Raw genomic sequence first — 17,663 nt, 5'->3', positions numbered from 1 at the left:
AGTAAACACAGGCTTTAAGGCTAGAGCTCTGATGTGCAACATAATGATATTTTGAGACCATATAAATGGACTGATGAGAAATATCTGAAGAAAGTGTTTTCTAGTCAGAGTTGTACTTAAACATGTTCCTCTTGTGTGTGTTTCCCCCAGGGAGGAGTTCAAGGACGGACCACAGCTCAACGGGTGCGAACGGCGGCATCAACACTGTGTCGCACAGCCACGCCATGGTCGCCAACGGTTACATCTGTAAAGACTGTTCCATACACTCTGAGAGGAAAGAATCTCTCACCACGTACTCCTCCTCTTCCTCGTCTCAGGCTGCCTCTGCAGCAGCAGCTGCCGCCACCTTCTCCTCTTCCTCGTCTCAGGCTGCCTCTGCAGCTGCCGCCGCCCTTTCATCCTCTTCCTCGTCTCAGGCTGCCTCTGCTGCAGCAGCTGCTGCCGCCATCTCATCATCATCAGCCTCATCCTCCAGTTTATACAGCACGGTCAAGAGTCAGAGGAGCAAGACAGGTGAGAACCGTACCTCGTGTGCACACAACTGACTGGGGAGTGAAATGGTTGTGTTCATTAGGCACCAAATGGAAGAAAACCGACTGAACATGGAGGGACAACCTGGACGCTCATTTCATTTTCTATTGCAAAACACTTTCTGTTGCATTCCCTAATGAACATGACCCACTCTTCCTCTCCTAGGAACAAGGTAAACAGGAGGTTCTTTCTGTTTGATGGTTACCAACCTGTGCATATCACACTGTTTCCTTCATTTATCAAATCACTGAGTCCCGTTAGAAGACCACTTTAAAAGCCCAGAATGCCCAAAATAAGTTAAAATGATCAGTCATCCAGCCAGTTCTTGTGTGTTTCTCTGTTTCTGTTTGCTTGTTAGTGCTGACGCTACGTGGGTTTCCACTTAGGAGAAGGACCCATTTCTCCACCTTTTATATGTCTGGCTAAGTTAACTAACCTGCCGTCCTTTCTCTGTCTAGGTCTCCTGGTGTCAGTCTCTAACACGTGTGTCCACTACAGCAGACGAGCCCTGACCCCCATCGTGTCCCTGATGACACTGCTCTTCCAGAATTTTCTGTGGCTGGGCACAAGAGCCAGGAGCCACTCAGGCAAAGGTATACGAGATACTTACTACTGGGGTCTGTTCAGAGGGGCGCAACTTTACAAAATGTTCACGTAGAAATGCATTATGTCGAACAGATATGGTGCAGAATTGGGCATCATATCAGCTCTATTCATTGTATTTCTATCTGCAAATTTCACCTCACTGAATTCCCCTTATACTACTTCCCTTCACACCCATCTCCTCTCTCCTTCTTTTTTTTTTTTACTGTCTTTCGTGGTTTGATTTATTCAAAGCTGTTCAACCTGATCGTCTCAAGGGACTGGACTCCAGTTAATCGTAATAGTGCTATAAAAATATATATTTTTAAGATTCAAAGGAATTTCCACTCCTGTCTCTTCCCAGCCTCAAAACTGTGACGTTTGAGGTGGAAATGGAATAGCCTGGTCCCAGATCTGTATGAGCCTTAACATTATTCAGATGAGTTGTTTAAATGAAGCAAAAACACAAAATTATAGTCTGAGTTGTCGGCTAAATAAAGCAAAATACTGATCTGGTCCCGGGCTGGAATGGGTACGGGGGTTTAACAGACAGATTATCTGATCTGACCTTTGATGTGTGATATGGTTGTGTCACTAGGTGTCCTGGCGTCCCTCTTAGACAGGGCCAGATGGGCTGTCTCCTCCAGCGCGTCCCGTGTCTCTTGGCTCTTTAAGCAGACCACTCTCCACAGGATGATGGGCTACAGGGCCAACGGCTACGAAGGCAAAGGTACCTGACCCACCACCGAGCTGAGGTCAGGAGGCATGGGTCAAAGGTCATCGATCATCAACACTGACCTTAGTGACCTCTTTTTTTTTCAGCCCTCTATTTCCGCTGTCCACCGACACGACTTCTTTCTCAAGCTCTTGGTCTTTGCATTTCTGTGTCTGTGAAAACATATCTATGAAGGCTGGGCATAAGGTTAACTGTGCATGTATAGTAATGGTTTGGTGGATTATAATGTAGAGGAAAGCTTCTCTCCACTGTATGTACAGATGCTGTTTTCTACTCTAGTTTCACCACAGATAACTCTATATCAGTCTTCAGAGACTCTCCAGCTCTGTCCATCTACCTCTGTTCAGTCGTGGCCAAAAGTTTTGAGAATGACACGCATATTAATTTTCACAAAGTCTGCTGCCTCAGTTTGTATGATGGCAATTTGCATATACTCCAGAATGTTATGAAGAGTGATCAGATGAATTGCAATTAATTGCAAAGTCCCTCTTTGCCATGCAAATGAACTAAATCCCCCAAAAACATTTCCACTGCATTTCAGCACTGCCACAAAAGGACCAGCTGACATCATGTCAGTGATTCTCTCGTTAACACAGGTGTGAGTGTTGACGAGGACAAGGCTGGAGATCACTCTGTCATGCTGATTGAGTTTGAGTAACAGACTGGAAGCTTCAAAAGCTGGTGCTTGGAATCATTCTTCATCCACTGTCAACCATGGTTGCCTGCAAGGAAACACGTGCCGTCATCATTGCTTTGCATAAAAAGGGCTTCACAGGCAAAGATATTGCTGCCAGTTACATTGCACCTAAATCAACCATTTATCGGCTCATAAAGAACTTCAAGGAGAGCGGTTCAATTGTTGTGAAGAAGACTTCAGGGAGCACAAGAAAGTCCAGCAAGCACCAGGACCGTCTCCTAAAGTTGATTCAGCTGTGGGATCGGGGCACCACCAGTACAGAGCTTGTTCAGGAATGGCAGAGTGCATCTGCAGGCACAGTGAGGTGAAGACTTTTGGAGGATGGCCTGATGTCAAGAAGGGCAGCAAAGAAGCCACTTCTCTCCAGGAGAAACATCAGGGACAGACTGATATTCTGCAAAAGGTACAGGGATTAGACTGCTGAGGACTGAGGTCAAGTCATTTTCTCTGAATTCCCTTTCCGATTGTTTGGGGCATCCGGAAAAAAGCTTGTCCGGAGAAGACAAGGTGAGCGCTACCATCAGTCCTGTGTCATGCCAACAGTAAAGCAGCCTGAGACCATTCATGTGTGGGGTTGCTTGTCAGCCAAGGGAGTGGGCTCACTCAACATTTTGCCTACGAACACAGTCAAGTAAGTCGCTCTGGATAAGAGCGTCTGCTAAATGACTTAAATGTAAATGTGTAAAGAATGGTACCAACACATCCTCCGAGAGCAACTTCTCCAAACCGTCCAGGAACAGTTTGGTGACGAACAATGCCTTTTCCAGCATGATGGAGCACCTTGCCATAAGGCAAAAGTGATAGTTAAGTGGCTCGGGGTACAAAACATTGATATTTTGGGTCCATGGCAAGGAAACTCCCCAGACCTTAATCCCATTGAGAACTTGTGGGCAATCCTCAAGAGGCGGGTGGACTAACAAAACCCCACATATTCTGACAAACTCCAAGCATTGATTATACAAGAATGGGCTGCCATCAGAAGTTAATTGACAGCATGCCAGGGTGGATTGCAGAGGTCTTGAAAAAGAAGGGTCAACACTGCAAATATTGACTCCTTGCATCAATTTAATGTAATTGTCAATAAAAGCCGTTGACACTTGTGAAATGCTTGTAATTATACTTCAGTATTCCATAGTAACATCTGACAGAAATATCTAAAGACACTGAAGCAGCAAACTTTGTGGAAATTAATATTTTTGTCATTCTCAAAACTTTTGGCCATGACTGTATGCTCATCACTGTAACGGTCCTCCATAACTCTTAAAAAGACAGAGACAGAACTCCTGTACCACCTCTCTGCATGTCTCATCTCTGTTTTCCCCCTACACTCTCTCTCTCTGCATGTCTCATCTTTGTTTTCCCCCTACACACTCTCTCTGTCTGTCTCTCATCTTTGTTTTCCCCCTACACTCTCTCTCTCTGTCTGTCTCATCTTTGTTTTCCCCCTACACTCTCTCTCTCTGTCTGTCTCTCATCTTTGTTTTCCCCCTACACTCTCTCTCTCTGTCTGTCTCTCATCTTTGTTTTCCCCCTACACTCTCTCTCTCTGTCTGTCTCATCTTTGTTTTCCCCCTACACTCTCTCCCTCTCTGTCTGTCTCTCATCTTTGTTTTCCCCCTACATCTTTGTCTGTCTGTCATCTTTTTTCCCCTCTGTCTGTCTCTCATCTCTGTTTTCCCCCTACACTCTCTCCCTCTCTGTCTGTCTCATCTTTGTTTTCCCCCTACACTCTCTCTCTCTCTGTCTGTCTCATCTTTGTTTTCCCCCTACACTCTCTCTCCTTTCTCTCTGTCTGTCTCATCTTTGTTTTCCCCCTACACTCTCTCTCCCTCTGTCTGTCTCTCATCTTTGTTTTCCCCCTACACTCTCTCCCTCTCTGTCTGTCTCTCATCTTTGTTTTCCCCCTACACTCTCTCCTCTCTGTCTGTCTCTCATCTTTGTTTTCCCCTACACTCTCTCTCTCTGTCTGTCTCTCATCTTTGTTTTCCCCCTACACTCTCTCCCTCTCTGTCTGTCTCTCATCTCTGTTTTCCCCCTACACTCTCTCCCTCTGTCTGTCTCTCATCTTTGTTTTCCCCCTACACTCTCTCCCTCTCTGTCTGTCTCTCATCTCTGTTTTCCCCCTACACTCTCTCCCTCTGTCTGTCTCTCATCTCTGTTTTCCCCCTACACTCTCTCTCTCTGTCTGTCTCATCTTTGTTTTCCCCCTACACTCTCTCTCTCTGTCTGTCTCATCTTTGTTTTGCCCCTACACTCTCTCTCTCTGTCTGTCTCATCTTTGTTTTCCCCCTACACTCTCTCTCCCTCTCTGTCTGTCTCATCTTTGTTTTCCCCCTACACTCTCTCTCTCTGCCTGTCTCATCTTTGTTTTCCCCCTACACTCTCTCTCTCTGTCTGTCTCATCTTTGTTTTCCCCCTACACTCTCTCTCTCTGTCTGTCTCATCTTTGTTTTCCCCCTACACTCTCTCTCTCTCTGTCTGTCTCTCATCTCTGTTTTCCCCCTACACTCTCTCCCTCTCTGTCTGTCTGTCTCATCTCTGTTTTCCCCCTACACTCTCTCCCCCTCTCTGTCTGTCTGTCTCATCTCTGTTTTCCCCCTACACTCTCTCTCCATCTCTGTCTGTCTGTCTCATCTCTGTTTTCCCCTACACTCTCCCTCTCTGTCTGTCTCTCACTCTCCCTCTGTCTGTCTCTCATCTCACTCTCTCCCTCTCTGTTTTCTGTTTTCCCCTACACTCTCTCCCTCTGTCTGTCTCTCATCTTTGTTTTCCCCCTACACTCTCTCCTCTCTGTCTGTCATCATCTTTGTTTTCCCTCTCCCTACATCTCTCTCTCTCTGTCTGTCTCATCTTTGTTTTCCCCTACACTCTCTCCTCTCTGTCACTGTTTTCCCCCTACACTCTCCCTCTCTGTCTGTCTCATCTTTGTTTTCCCCCTACACTCTCTCTCTCTGCCTGTCTCATCTTTGTTTTCCCCCTACACTCTCTCTCTCTGTCCCTCATCTCTCATCTTTGTTTTCCCCTACACTCTCTCCTCTCTGTCTGTCTCATCTTTGTTTTCCCCCTACACTCTCTCTCTCTCTCTGTCTGTCTGTCTCTCATCTCTGTTTTCCCCCTACACTCTCTCCCTCTCTGTCTGTCTGTCTCTCTCTGTTTTCTGTTTTCCCCTACACTCTCTCTCCTCTCTGTCTGTCTGTCTCATCTCTGTTTTCCCCCTACACTCTCTCCCTCTCTGTCTGTCTCTCATCTCTGTTTTCCCCTACACTCTCCTCTCTCTCCTCTGTCTGTTTTCTCATCTCTGTTTTCCCCCTACACTCTCTCCCTCTCTGTCTGTCTCTCATCTTTGTTTTCTCCCCTACACTCTCTCTCTCTGTCTGTCTCATCTTTGTTTTCCCCCTACACTCTCTCTCTCTCTGTCTGTCTCATCTTTGTTTTGCCCCTACACTCTCTCTCTCTCTGTCTGTCTCATCTTTGTTTTCCCCCTACACTCTCTCTCTCTCTGCCTGTCTCATCTTTGTTTTCCCCCCTACACTCTCTCTCTCTCTGTCTGTCTCATCTTTGTTTTCCCCCTACACTCTCTCTCTCTCTGTCTGTCTCATCTTTGTTTTCCCCTACAATCTCTCTCTCTGTCTGTCTCATCTTTGTTTTCCCCCTACACTCTCTCTCTCTCTCTGTCTCTCTGTTTTCCCCCTACACTCTCTCCTCTCTGTCTGTCTCATCTTTGTTTTCCCCTACACTCTCTCTCTCTGTCTGTCTCATCTTTGTTTTCCCCTACACTCTCTCTCTCTGTCTGTCTCTCATCTCTGTTTTCCCCCTACACTCTCTCTCTCTGTCTGTCTCTCATCTCTGTTTTCCCCCTACACTCTCTCTCTCTCTCTGTCTGTCTGTCTCATCTCTGTTTTCCCCTACACTCTCCCCTCTCTGTCTGTCTCTCATCTCTGTTTTCCCCCTACACTCTCTCCATCTGTCTGTCTCATCTCTGTTTTCCCCTACACTCTGTCTCTCTCTCTGTCTGTCTCTCATCTTTGTTTTCCCCTACACTCTCTCCCTCTCTGTCTGTCTGTCATCTCATCTTTGTTTTCCCCCTACACTCTCTCCCTCTCTGTCTGTCTGTCATCTCTGTTTTCCCCCTACTCTCTCTCTCTGTCCTCTCTGTCTGTCTGTCATCTCTGTTTTCCCCCTGTCACTCTCTCTCTCTGTCTGTCTCTCTGTCTGTCTCTCATCTCTGTTTTTCCCCCTACACTCTCTCTCCTCTCTCTCTGTCTGTCTGTCATCTTTGTTTTCCCCCTACACTCTCTCCCTCTCTGTCTGTCTGTCATCTGTTTTCCCCCTACACTCTCTCTGTCTCTCTCTGTCTGTCTCTCATCTCTGTTTTCCCCCTACACTCTCTCTCTCCTCTCTGTCTGTTTTCTCTCATCTCTGTTTTCCCCTACACTCTCTCCTCTCTGTCTGTCTGTCATCTTTGTTTTCCCCCTACACTCTCTCCTCTCTGTCTGTCTGTCATCTGTTTTCCCCCTACACTCTCTCTCTCTCTCTGTCTGTCTCTCATCTCTGTTTTCCCCCTACACTCTCTCCCTCTCTGTCTGTCTCTCATCTCTGTTTTCCCCCTACACTCTCTCCTCTCTGTCTGTCTCTCATCTCTGTTTTCCCCCTACACTCTCTCCCTCTCTGTCTGTCTGTCATCTGTTTTCCCCTACTCTCTCTCTCTGTCTGTCTCTCTGTCTGTCTGTCATCTCTGTTTTCCCCCTACACTCTCTCCCTCTCTGTCTGTCTCATCATCTTGTTTTCCCCCTACACTCTCTCCCTCTCTGTCTGTCTCTCATCTCTGTTTTCCCCCTACACTCTCTCCTCTCTGTCTGTCTCTCATCTCTGTTTTCCCCTACACTCTCTCTCTGTCTGTCTCTCATCTCTGTTTTCCCCCTACACTCTCTCCCTCTCTGTCTGTCTCTCATCTGTTTTCCCCCTACACTCTCTCCCTCTCTGTCTGTCTCTCATCTCTGTTTTCCCCTACACTCTCTCCCTCTCTGTCTGTCTCATCTCTGTTTTCCCCCTACACTCTCTCTCTCTGTCTGTCTCATCTTTGTTTTCCCCCTACACTCTCTCTCTCTGTCTGTCTCATCTTTGTTTTCCCCCTACACTCTCTCTCTCTGTCTGTCTCATCTTTGTTTTCCCCTACACTCTCTCTCTCTCTGTCTGTCTCTCATCTCTGTTTTCCCCTACACTCTCTCCTCTCTGTCTGTCTGTCTCATCTCTGTTTTCCCCTACACTCTCTCCCTCTCTCTCCTCTCTCTGTCTGTCTGTCTCATCTCTGTTTTCCCCCTACTCTCTCTCTGTCATCTCTCCCTCTCTGTCTGTCTCTCATCTCTGTTTTCCCCCTACACTCTCTCCCTCTGTCTGTCTCATCTCTGTTTTCCCCTACACTCTCTCTGTCCTCTCTGTCTGTCTCTCATCTTTGTTTTCCCCCTACACTCTCTCTCTCTGTCTGTCTCATCTTTGTTTTCCCCCTACACTCTCTCTCTCTGTCTGTCTCATCTTTGTTTTGCCCCTACACTCTCTCCCTCTCTGTCTGTCTCATCTTTGTTTTCCCCCTACACTCTCTCTCTCTGCCTGTCTCATCTTTGTTTTCCCCCTACACTCTCTCTCTCTGTCTGTCTCATCTTTGTTTTCCCCCTACACTCTCTCTCTCTGTCTGTCTCATCTTTGTTTTCCCCCTACAATCTCTCTCTCTCTGTCTGTCTCATCTTTGTTTTCCCCTACACTCTCTCTCTGCCTGTCTCATCTTTGTTTTCCCCCTACACTCTCTCCCTCTCTCTCTCTGTCTGTCTCATCTTTGTTTTCCCCCTACACTCTCTCTCTCTCTGTCTCTCTCTCTGTCTGTCTCTCATCTCTGTTTCCCCCTACACTCTCTCTCTCTGTCTGTCTCTCATCTCTGTTTTCCCCTACACTCTCTCTGTCCTCTCTGTCTGTCTGTCTCATCTCTGTTTTCCCCTACACTCCCTCCCTCTCTGTCTGTCTCTCATCTCTGTTTTCCCCTACACCTCCCTCTGTCTGTCTCTCATCTCTGTTTTCCCCCTACACTCTCTCCATCTGTCTGTCTCATCTCTGTTTTCCCCCTACACTCTCTCCCTCTCTGTCTGTCTCTCATCTTTGTTTTCCCCTACACTCTCTCCCTCTCTGTCTGTCTGTCATCTCTGTTTTCCCCCTACACTCTCTCCTCTCTGTCTGTCTCATCTGTCATCTCTGTCTCTCATCTCTTTTCCCCCTACACTCTCTCCCTCTCTGTCTGTCTGTCATCTCTGTTTTCCCCCTACACTCTCTCCCTCTCTGTCTGTCTCTCATCTCTGTTTTCCCCCTACACTCTCTCCCTCTCTGTCTGTCTGTCATCTTTGTTTTCCCCCTACACTCTCTCCCTCTCTGTCTGTCTGTCATCTGTTTTCCCCCTACACTCTCTCCCTCTCTGTCTGTCTCTCATCTCTGTTTTCCCCCTACACTCTCTCCCTCTCTGTCTGTCTCTCATCTCTGTTTTCCCCCTACACTCTCTCCCTCTCTGTCTGTCTCTCATCTCTGTTTCCCTCCTCTCACACTCTCTCCCTCTCTGTCTGTCTGTCATCTTTGTTTTCCCCCTACACTCTCTCTCCCTCTCTGTCTGTCTCTCATCTCTGTTTTCCCCCTACACTCTCTCCTCTCTGTCTGTCTCTCATCTCTGTTTTCCCCTACACTCTCTCCCTCTCTGTCTGTCTCTCATCTCTGTTTTCCCCTACACTCTCTCTCTCTCTCTCATATTTGTTTTCCCCCTACACTCTCTCCCTCTCTCTCTCATCTTTGTTTTCCCCCTCTCTCCCCTCTCTGTCTGTCTGTCATCTGTTTTCCCCCTACACTCTCTCTCCTCTGTCTGTCTGTCTCTCATCTCTGTTTTCCCCCTACACTCTCTCCCTCTCTGTCTGTCTCTCATCTTTGTTTTCCCCCTACACTCTCTCCCTCTCTGTCTGTCTCTCATCTCTGTTTTCCCCCTACACTCTCTCCCTCTCTGTCTGTCTCTCATCTCTGTTTTCCCCCTACACTCTCTCTCTGTCTGTCTCTCATCTCTGTTTTCCCCCTACACTCTCCTCTCTCTCTGTCTTCATCTCTGTTTTCCCCCTACACTCTCTCTCTCTCTCATCTCTGTCTGTCTGTCATCTGTTTTCCCCCTACACTCTCTCCCTCTCTCTGTCTGTCTCTCACTCTCTCCCTCTCTGTCTGTCTCTCATCTCTGTTTTACACTCTCTCTCCTCTCTGTCTGTCTCTCATCTCTGTTTCTACCTCTCTGTCTGTCTCTCATCTTTGTTTTCCCCCTACACTCTCTCCTCTCTCTGTCTGTCTCTCATCTCTGTTTTCCCCTACACTCTCTCCCTCTGTCTGTCTCTCATCTTTGTTTTCCCCCTACACTCTCTCTCTGTCTGTCTCATCTTTGTTTTGCCCCTACACTCTCTCTCTGTCTGTCTCTCATCTTTGTTTTCCCCCTACACTCTCCCTCTCCTCTCTGTCTGTTTTCATCTTTGTTTTCCCTTTGTTTTACACTCTCTCCCTCTCTGCCTGTCTCATCTTTGTTTTCCCCCTACACTCTCTCTCTCTGTCTGTCTCTCATCTTTGTTTTCCCCTACACTCTCTCCCTCTCTGTCTGTCTCTCATCTTTGTTTTCCCCTACACTCTCTCTCTCCCTCTCTGTCTGTCTCTCATCTTTGTTTTCCCCCTACACTCTCTCCCTCTCTGTCTGTCTCTCATCTCTGTTTTCCCCCTACACTCTCTCCCTCTGTCTGTCTCTCATCTTTTTTTCCCCTCACACTCTCTCTCTCTGTCTCTCATCTTTGTTTTGCCTCTGTCTCTCATCTCTGTTTTCCCCCTACACTCTCTCTCTGTCTGTCTCATCTTTGTTTTCCCCCTACACTCTCTCCCTCTCTGTCTGTCTCATCTTTGTTTTCCCCCTACACTGTCTGTCTCTCATCTCTGCCTGTCTCATCTTTGTTTTCCCCTACACTCTCTCCTCTCTGTCTGTCTCATCTTTGTTTTCCCCTACACTCTCTCTCTCTCTGTCTCTCATCTTTGTTTTCCCCTACACTCCCTCTCTCTCTCTGTCTGTCTCTCATCTCTGTTTTCCCCCTACACTCTCTCCCTCTCTTTGTCTGTCTGTCTCATCTCTGTTTTCCCCCTACACTCTCTCTCTCATCTCTGTCTGTCTGTCTTTCTGTCTCATCTCTTTGTTTTCCCCCTACACTCTCTCCCTCTCTGTCTGTCTGTCTCATCTCTGTTTTCCCCCTACACTCTCTCCTCTCTGTCTGTCTCTCATCTCTGTTTTCCCCCTACACTCTCTCCTCTCTGTCTGTCTCTCATCTTTGTTTTCCCCCTACACTCTCTCTCTCTCTGTCTGTCTCATCTTTGTTTTCCCCCTACACTCTCTCTCTCTGTCTGTCTCTCATCTTTGTTTTCCCCTACACTCTCTCCCTCTCTGTCTGTCTCATCTTTGTTTTCCCCCTACACTCTCTCTCTCTCTGCCTGTCTCATCTTTGTTTTCCCCCTACACTCTCTCCCTCTCTCTCATCTGTCTGTCTCATCTTTGTTTTCCCCCTACACTCTCTCTCTCTCTGTCTGTCTCATCTTTGTTTTCCCCCTACACTCTCTCTCTCTCTGTCTGTCTCTCATCTCTGTTTTCCCCCTACACTCTCTCCCTCTCTGTCTGTCTGTCTCATCTCTGTTTTCCCCCTACACTCTCTCCCTCTCTGTCTGTCTGTCTCATCTCTGTTTTCCCCCTACACTCTCTCCCTCTCTGTCTGTCTCTCATCTCTGTTTTCCCCCTACACTCTCTCCCTCTGTCTGTCTCATCTCTGTTTTCCCCCTACACTCTCTCCCTCTCTGTCTGTCTCTCATCTCTGTTTTCCCCCTACACTCTCTCCCTCTGTCTGTCTCTCATCTTTGTTTTCCCCTACACTCTCTCTCTCTGTCTGTCTCTCATCTTTGTTTTTTTCCCCCTACTGTCTCTCTTTGTTTTCCCCCTACACTCTCTCTCTGTCTGTCTCATCTTTGTTTTCCCCCTACACTCTCTCTCTCTGTCTGTCTGTTTTCTCATCTTTGTTTTCCCCTACACTCTCTCTCCTCTCTGTCTCTCTCTCTCTGCCTGTCTCATCTTTGTTTTCCCCCTACACTCTCTCTCTCTGTCTGTCTCATCTTTGTTTTCCCCCTACACTCTCTCTCTCTCTGTCTGTCTCATCTTTGTTTTCCCCCTACACTCTCTCTCTCTGTCTGTCTCATCTTTGTTTTCCCCCTACACTCTCTCTCTCTGTCTGTCTCATCTTTGTTTTCCCCCTACACTCTCTCTCTCTGTCTGTCTCATCTTTGTTTTCCCCCTACACACTCTCTCTCTCTGTCTGTCTCTCATCTCTGTTTTCCCCCTACACTCTCTCTCTCTCTGTCTGTCTCTCATCTCTGTTTTCCCCCTACACTCTCTCCCCTCTCTCTCTCATCTGTCTGTCTCTCATCTCTGTTTTCCCCCTACACTCTCTCCCTCTCTGTCTGTCTCTCATCTCTGTTTTCCCCCTACACTCTGTCTCTCATCTGTTTTCCCCCTACACTCTCTCCCTCTCTGTCTCTCATCTGTTTTCCCCCTACATTGTTTTCCCCCTACACTCCCTCTCCCTCTCTGTCTGTCTCTCATCTTTGTTTTCCCCTACACTCTCTCCCTCTCTGTCTCTCTCATCTCTGTCTGTCTCTCATCTCTGTTTTCCCCCTACACTCTCTCCCTCTCTGTCTGTCTGTCATCTCTGTTTTCCCCCTACACTCTCTCTCCTCTCTGTCTGTCTGTCATCTCTGTTTTCCCCCTACACTCTCTCCCTCTCTGTCTGTCTCTCATCTCTGTTTTCCCCCTACACTCCCTCTCTCTCTCCTCTCTCTCTGTCTGTCTGTCTCTCATCTCTGTTTTCCCCCTACACTCTCTCCCTCTGTCTCTCATCTTTGTTTTCCCCTACACTCTCTCCCTCTCTCTCCCTCTCTGTCTGTCTGTCATCTTTGTTTTCCCCTACACTCTCTCCCTCTCTGTCTGTCTCTCATCTCTGTTTTCCCCCTACACTCTCTCCCTCTCTGTCTGTCTCTCATCTCTGTTTTCCCCCTACACTCTCTCCCTCTCTGTCTGTCTCTCATCTCTGTTTTCCCCTTACACTCTCTCCCTCTCTGTCTGTCTCTCATCTCTGTTTTCCCCCTACACTCTCTCCCTCTCTGTCTGTCTGTCATCTGTTTTCCCCCTACACTCTCTCCCTCTCTGTCTGTCTCTCATCTCTGTTTTCCCCCTACACTCTCTCCCTCTCTGTCTGTCTCTCTCTTCATCCATCTCTGGTTTAATACAGGTCCACTTGATTACGTTAACAAATGGTCTTTTTTCCACTTTGGTTCCCTTGGTGACAAATTTCCCTCTTACCCTCTCTTTCTTGTGTGTCCAAATATACAATACGTCACACGCTCTTGGTCGCCACTCGCCTGCAGAATGTAATGTTTTGTTATGTAAATATGATTTGTTGTGTTGCAGCTCACTCCAGTTACTGTGGGAGCATGAATGTAAAAGACCACGTGATGGGAGACGGACACCACCACTTTTTGAATGGCTCGTTGTGTAAGTAGTCAACACTCTGACACACACACACACACACACACACACACACACACACACACACACACACACACACACACACACACACACACACACACACACACACACACACACACACACACACACACACAGACTCACACCCATGTGCATGCGCACACACACACAAATTCCCTCTCAAGTGCTCTATACGTGCCAGTGGGCCACTTTGTCACCCTGATTGACCCAGAGTTAATTCTTTGCGTGACCTATTTCCAGATCAGTGCAATGGGGTTATATGAACCTCTAGGGCCAGTGGCCAGCCGGTTACACCTCTTTCACCAGTCAGTGACTGTACTCTGGCTACTGGTCTCCCTAGTCAGACACAGCAGGTGTTTGTGTGTTTCCATATAAGCTCTGAGAGTTTTTCTTTTAAAGATTGTTTTGAAAAGGCTGAAACCCATAAAGATCAATCAGATGTATCTCTGTGAATGTTTCACTTCACTTTAAAGATTGTTTCAAGGAAACTGGGAGAGGAAATAGCTAGTCCTGTAGGGTTACATTCCATGATGTCTTAACATCTTCCTAAATTACACTGCTGTCAGACAGAATGACAAACGATCCTGACAATGCAGTTGAGCAAACGTCAAACAGAGAACAAAGGCCTGTTTGACACAGAAGTTGCTAATCCAAACATCTGGAGGGAGGAAGGGATGGGCTGTGTTACCAAAGAGAGAACCTGGAACGTTGCCTTGCTTTGTTGAACATGCGTACATCTCAGAATATTGCTTTTTCATATTAACGTGGTTCCTGTGTTCTAAGATTTGATCATCTACGCATTTTGAATAAAGACAACCGGGACCGCAACCAGAGATTGACAGAAAGACAGTTCTCTGTCAACTGTGTTGCAGTTCTTACACTGTGGACATTTCACTCATTCAGAAGTATTTGTTCTATGGTTGGTAGTTTTTATAATACTGGATTTTCCTTCATTTTTTTACATTCCAAAAAAAACGAATACATATAAACAAAATTGTACCGACATACAAACAATGACTACATCTCATCTGCCCAGACCTGCATGCTCCCAGACCTACACTCCCATCCCTAGTGCCTGAATTATTGTTTACAATGACTACATCTCATCTGCCCAGACCTGCATGCTCCCAGACCTACACTCCCATCCCTAGTGCCTGAATTATTGTTTACAATGACATCTCATCTGCCCAGACCTGCATGCCCAGACCTACACTCCCATCCCTAGTGCCTGCAATGACTACATCTCATCTGCCCAGACCTACACTCCCAGACCATCCCTAGTGCCTGAATTATTGTTTACAATGACTACATCTCATCTGCCCAGACCTGCATGCTCCCAGACCTACACTCCCATCCCTAGTGCCTGAATTATTGTTTACAATGACTACATCTCATCTGCCCAGACCTGCATGCTCCCAGACCTACACTCCCATCCCTAGTGCCTGAATTATTGTTTACAATGACTACATCTCATCTGCCCAGACCTGCATGCTCCCAGACCTACACTCCCATCCCTAGTGCCTGAATTATTGTTTACAATGACTACATCTCATCTGCCCAGACCTGCATGCTCCCAGACCTACACTCCCATCCCTAGTGCCTGAATTATTGTTTACAATGACTACATCTCATCTGCCCAGACCTGCATGCTCCCAGACCTACACTCCCATCCCTAGTGCCTGAATTATTGTTTACAATGACTACATCTCATCTGCCCAGACCTGCATGCTCCCAGACCTACACTCCCATCCCTAGTGCCTGAATTATTGTTTACAATGACTACATCTCATCTGCCCAGACCTCATGCCCAGACCTGACTACATCTCATCTGCTCCCAGACCTACACTCCCATCCCTAGTGCCTGAATTATTGTTTACAATGACTACATCTCATCTGCCCAGACCTGCATGCTCCCAGACCTACACTCCCATCCCTAGTGCCTGAATTATTGTTTACAATGACTACATCTCATCTGCCCAGACCTGCATGCTCCCAGACCTACACTCCCATCCCTAGTGCCTGAATTATTGTTTACAATGACTACATCTCATCTGCCCAGACCTGCATGCTCCCAGACCTACACTCCCATCCCTAGTGCCTGAATTATTGTTTACAATGACTACATCTCATCTGCCCAGACCTGCATGCTCCCAGACCTACACTCCCATCCCTAGTGCCTGAATTATTGTTTACAATGACTACATCTCATCTGCCCAGACCTGCATGCTCCCAGACCTACACTCCCATCCCTAGTGCCTGAATTATTGTTTACAATGACTACATCTCATCTGCCCAGACCTGCATGCTCCCAGACCTACACTCCCATCCCTAGTGCCTGAATTATTGTTTACAATGACTACATCTCATCTGCCCAGACCTGCATGCTCCCAGACCTACACTCCCATCCCTAGTGCCTGAATTATTGTTTACAATGACTACATCTCATCTGCCCAGACCTGCATGCTCCCAGACCTACACTCCCATCCCTAGTGCCTGAATTATTGTTTACAATGACTACATCTCATCTGCCCAGACCTGCATGCTCCCAGACCTACACTCCCATCCCTAGTGCCTGAATTATTGTTTACAATGACTACATCTCATCTGCCCAGACCTGCATGCTCCCAGACCTACACTCCCATCCCTAGTGCCTGAATTATTGTTTACAATGACTACATCTCATCTGCCCAGACCTGCATGCTCCCAGACCTACACTCCCATCCCTAGTGCCTGAATTATTGTTTACAATGACTACATCTCATCTCATCTGCCCAGACCTGCATGCTCCCAGACCTACAGACTCCCATCCCTAGTGCCTGAATTATTGTTTACAATGACTACATCTCATCTGCCCAGACCTGCATGCTCCCAGACCTACACTCCCATCCCTAGTGCCTGAATTATTGTTTACAATGACTACATCTCATCTGCCCAGACCTGCATGCTCCCAGACCTACACTCCCATCCCTAGTGCCTGAATTATTGTTTACAATGACTACATCTCATCTGCCCAGACCTGCATGCTCCCAGACCTACACTCCCATCCCTAGTGCCTGAATTATTGTTTACAATGACTACATCTCATCTGCCCAGACCTGCATGCTCCCAGACCTACACTCCCATCCCTAGTGCCTGAATTATTGTTTACAATGACTACATCTCATCTGCCCAGACCTGCATGCTCCCAGACCTACACTCCCATCCCTAGTGCCTGAATTATTGTTTACAATGACTACATCTCATCTGCCCAGACCTGCATGCTCCCAGTGCCTGAATTATTGTTTACACACTACATCCCATCAGACCTAGTGCCTGAATTATTGTTTACAATGACTACATCTCATCTGCCCAGACCTGCATGCTCCCAGACCTACACTCCCATCCCTAGTGCCTGAATTATTGTTTACAATGACCTACACTCCCATCCCTAGTGCCTGAATTATTGTTTACAATGAATACATCTCATCTGCCCAGACCTGCATGCTCCCAGACCTACACTCCCATCCCTAGTGCCTGAATTATTGTTTACAATGACTACATCTCATCTGCCCAGACCTGCATGCTCCCAGACCTACACTCCCATCCCTAGTGCCTGAATTATTGTTTACAATGACTACATCTCATCTGCCCAGACCTCTGCCCAGACCTGCATGCTGCCCAGACCTATGCTCCCAGACCTCTCCCATCCCTAGTGCCTGAATTATTGTTTACAATGACTACATCTCATCTGCCCAGACCTGCATGCTCCCAGACCTACACTCCCATCCCTAGTGCCTGAATTATTGTTTACAATGACTACATCTCATCTGCCCAGACCTGCATGCTCCCAGACCTATCTCATCTCCCATCCCTAGTGCCTGAATTATTGTTTACAATGACTACATCTCATCTGCCCAGACCTGCATGCTCCCAGACCTACACTCCCATCCCTAGTGCCTGAATTATTGTTTACAATGACTACATCTCATCTGCCCAGACCTGCATGCTCCCAGACCTACACTCCCATCCCTAGTGCCTGAATTATTGTTTACAATGACTACATCTCATCTGCCCAGACCTGCATGCTCCCAGACCTACACTCCCATCCCTAGTGCCTGAATTATTGTTTACAATGACTACATCTCATCTGCCCAGACCTGCATGCTCCCAGACCTACACTCCCATCCCTAGTGCCTGAATTATTGTTTACAATGACTACATCTCATCTGCCCAGACCTGCATGCTCCCAGACCTACACTCCCATCCCTAGTGCCTGAATTATTGTTTACAATGACTACATCTCATCTGCCCAGACCTGCATGCTCCCAGACCTACACTCCCATCCCTAGTGCCTGAATTATTGTTTACAATGACTACATCTCATCTGCCCAGACCTGCATGCTCCCAGACCTACACTCCCATCCCTAGTGCCTGAATTATTGTTTACAATGACTACATCTCATCTGCCCAGACCTGCATGCTCCCAGACCTAC

The 17,663-nt window shown here is 47.3% G+C and overlaps 1 protein-coding gene across 9 annotated transcripts in view; it reads left to right on the top strand.

Annotated features, from left to right (window-relative positions):
- Nucleotides 1-17,663, top strand: part of sun1b (Sad1 and UNC84 domain containing 1b) — a 67,009-nt gene that overhangs the window by 33,524 nt on the left and 15,822 nt on the right. For 7 of the 9 annotated variants that reach the window (XM_046306091.1, XM_046306093.1, XM_046306090.1 and 4 more), the window contains 4 exons: nucleotides 151-513; nucleotides 990-1,124; nucleotides 1,712-1,843; nucleotides 13,096-13,179. In XM_046306091.1, coding sequence (XP_046162047.1) covers nucleotides 151-513; nucleotides 990-1,124; nucleotides 1,712-1,843; nucleotides 13,096-13,179 — 714 coding nt within the window. The remainder of the gene's footprint in view (nucleotides 1-150; nucleotides 514-989; nucleotides 1,125-1,711; nucleotides 1,844-13,095; nucleotides 13,180-17,663) is intronic. The other 2 variants (XM_046306089.1, XM_046306088.1) reach the window with 1 other exon arrangement.

This window comes from Oncorhynchus gorbuscha, linkage group LG16, assembly GCF_021184085.1.
Source record: "Oncorhynchus gorbuscha isolate QuinsamMale2020 ecotype Even-year linkage group LG16, OgorEven_v1.0, whole genome shotgun sequence".
In the NCBI taxonomy this organism is placed as follows: Eukaryota; Metazoa; Chordata; class Actinopteri; order Salmoniformes; family Salmonidae; genus Oncorhynchus; species Oncorhynchus gorbuscha.
The sequence above is the reverse complement of the archived record's forward strand: the minus strand, read 5'-3'. Positions and strand labels throughout refer to the sequence as shown.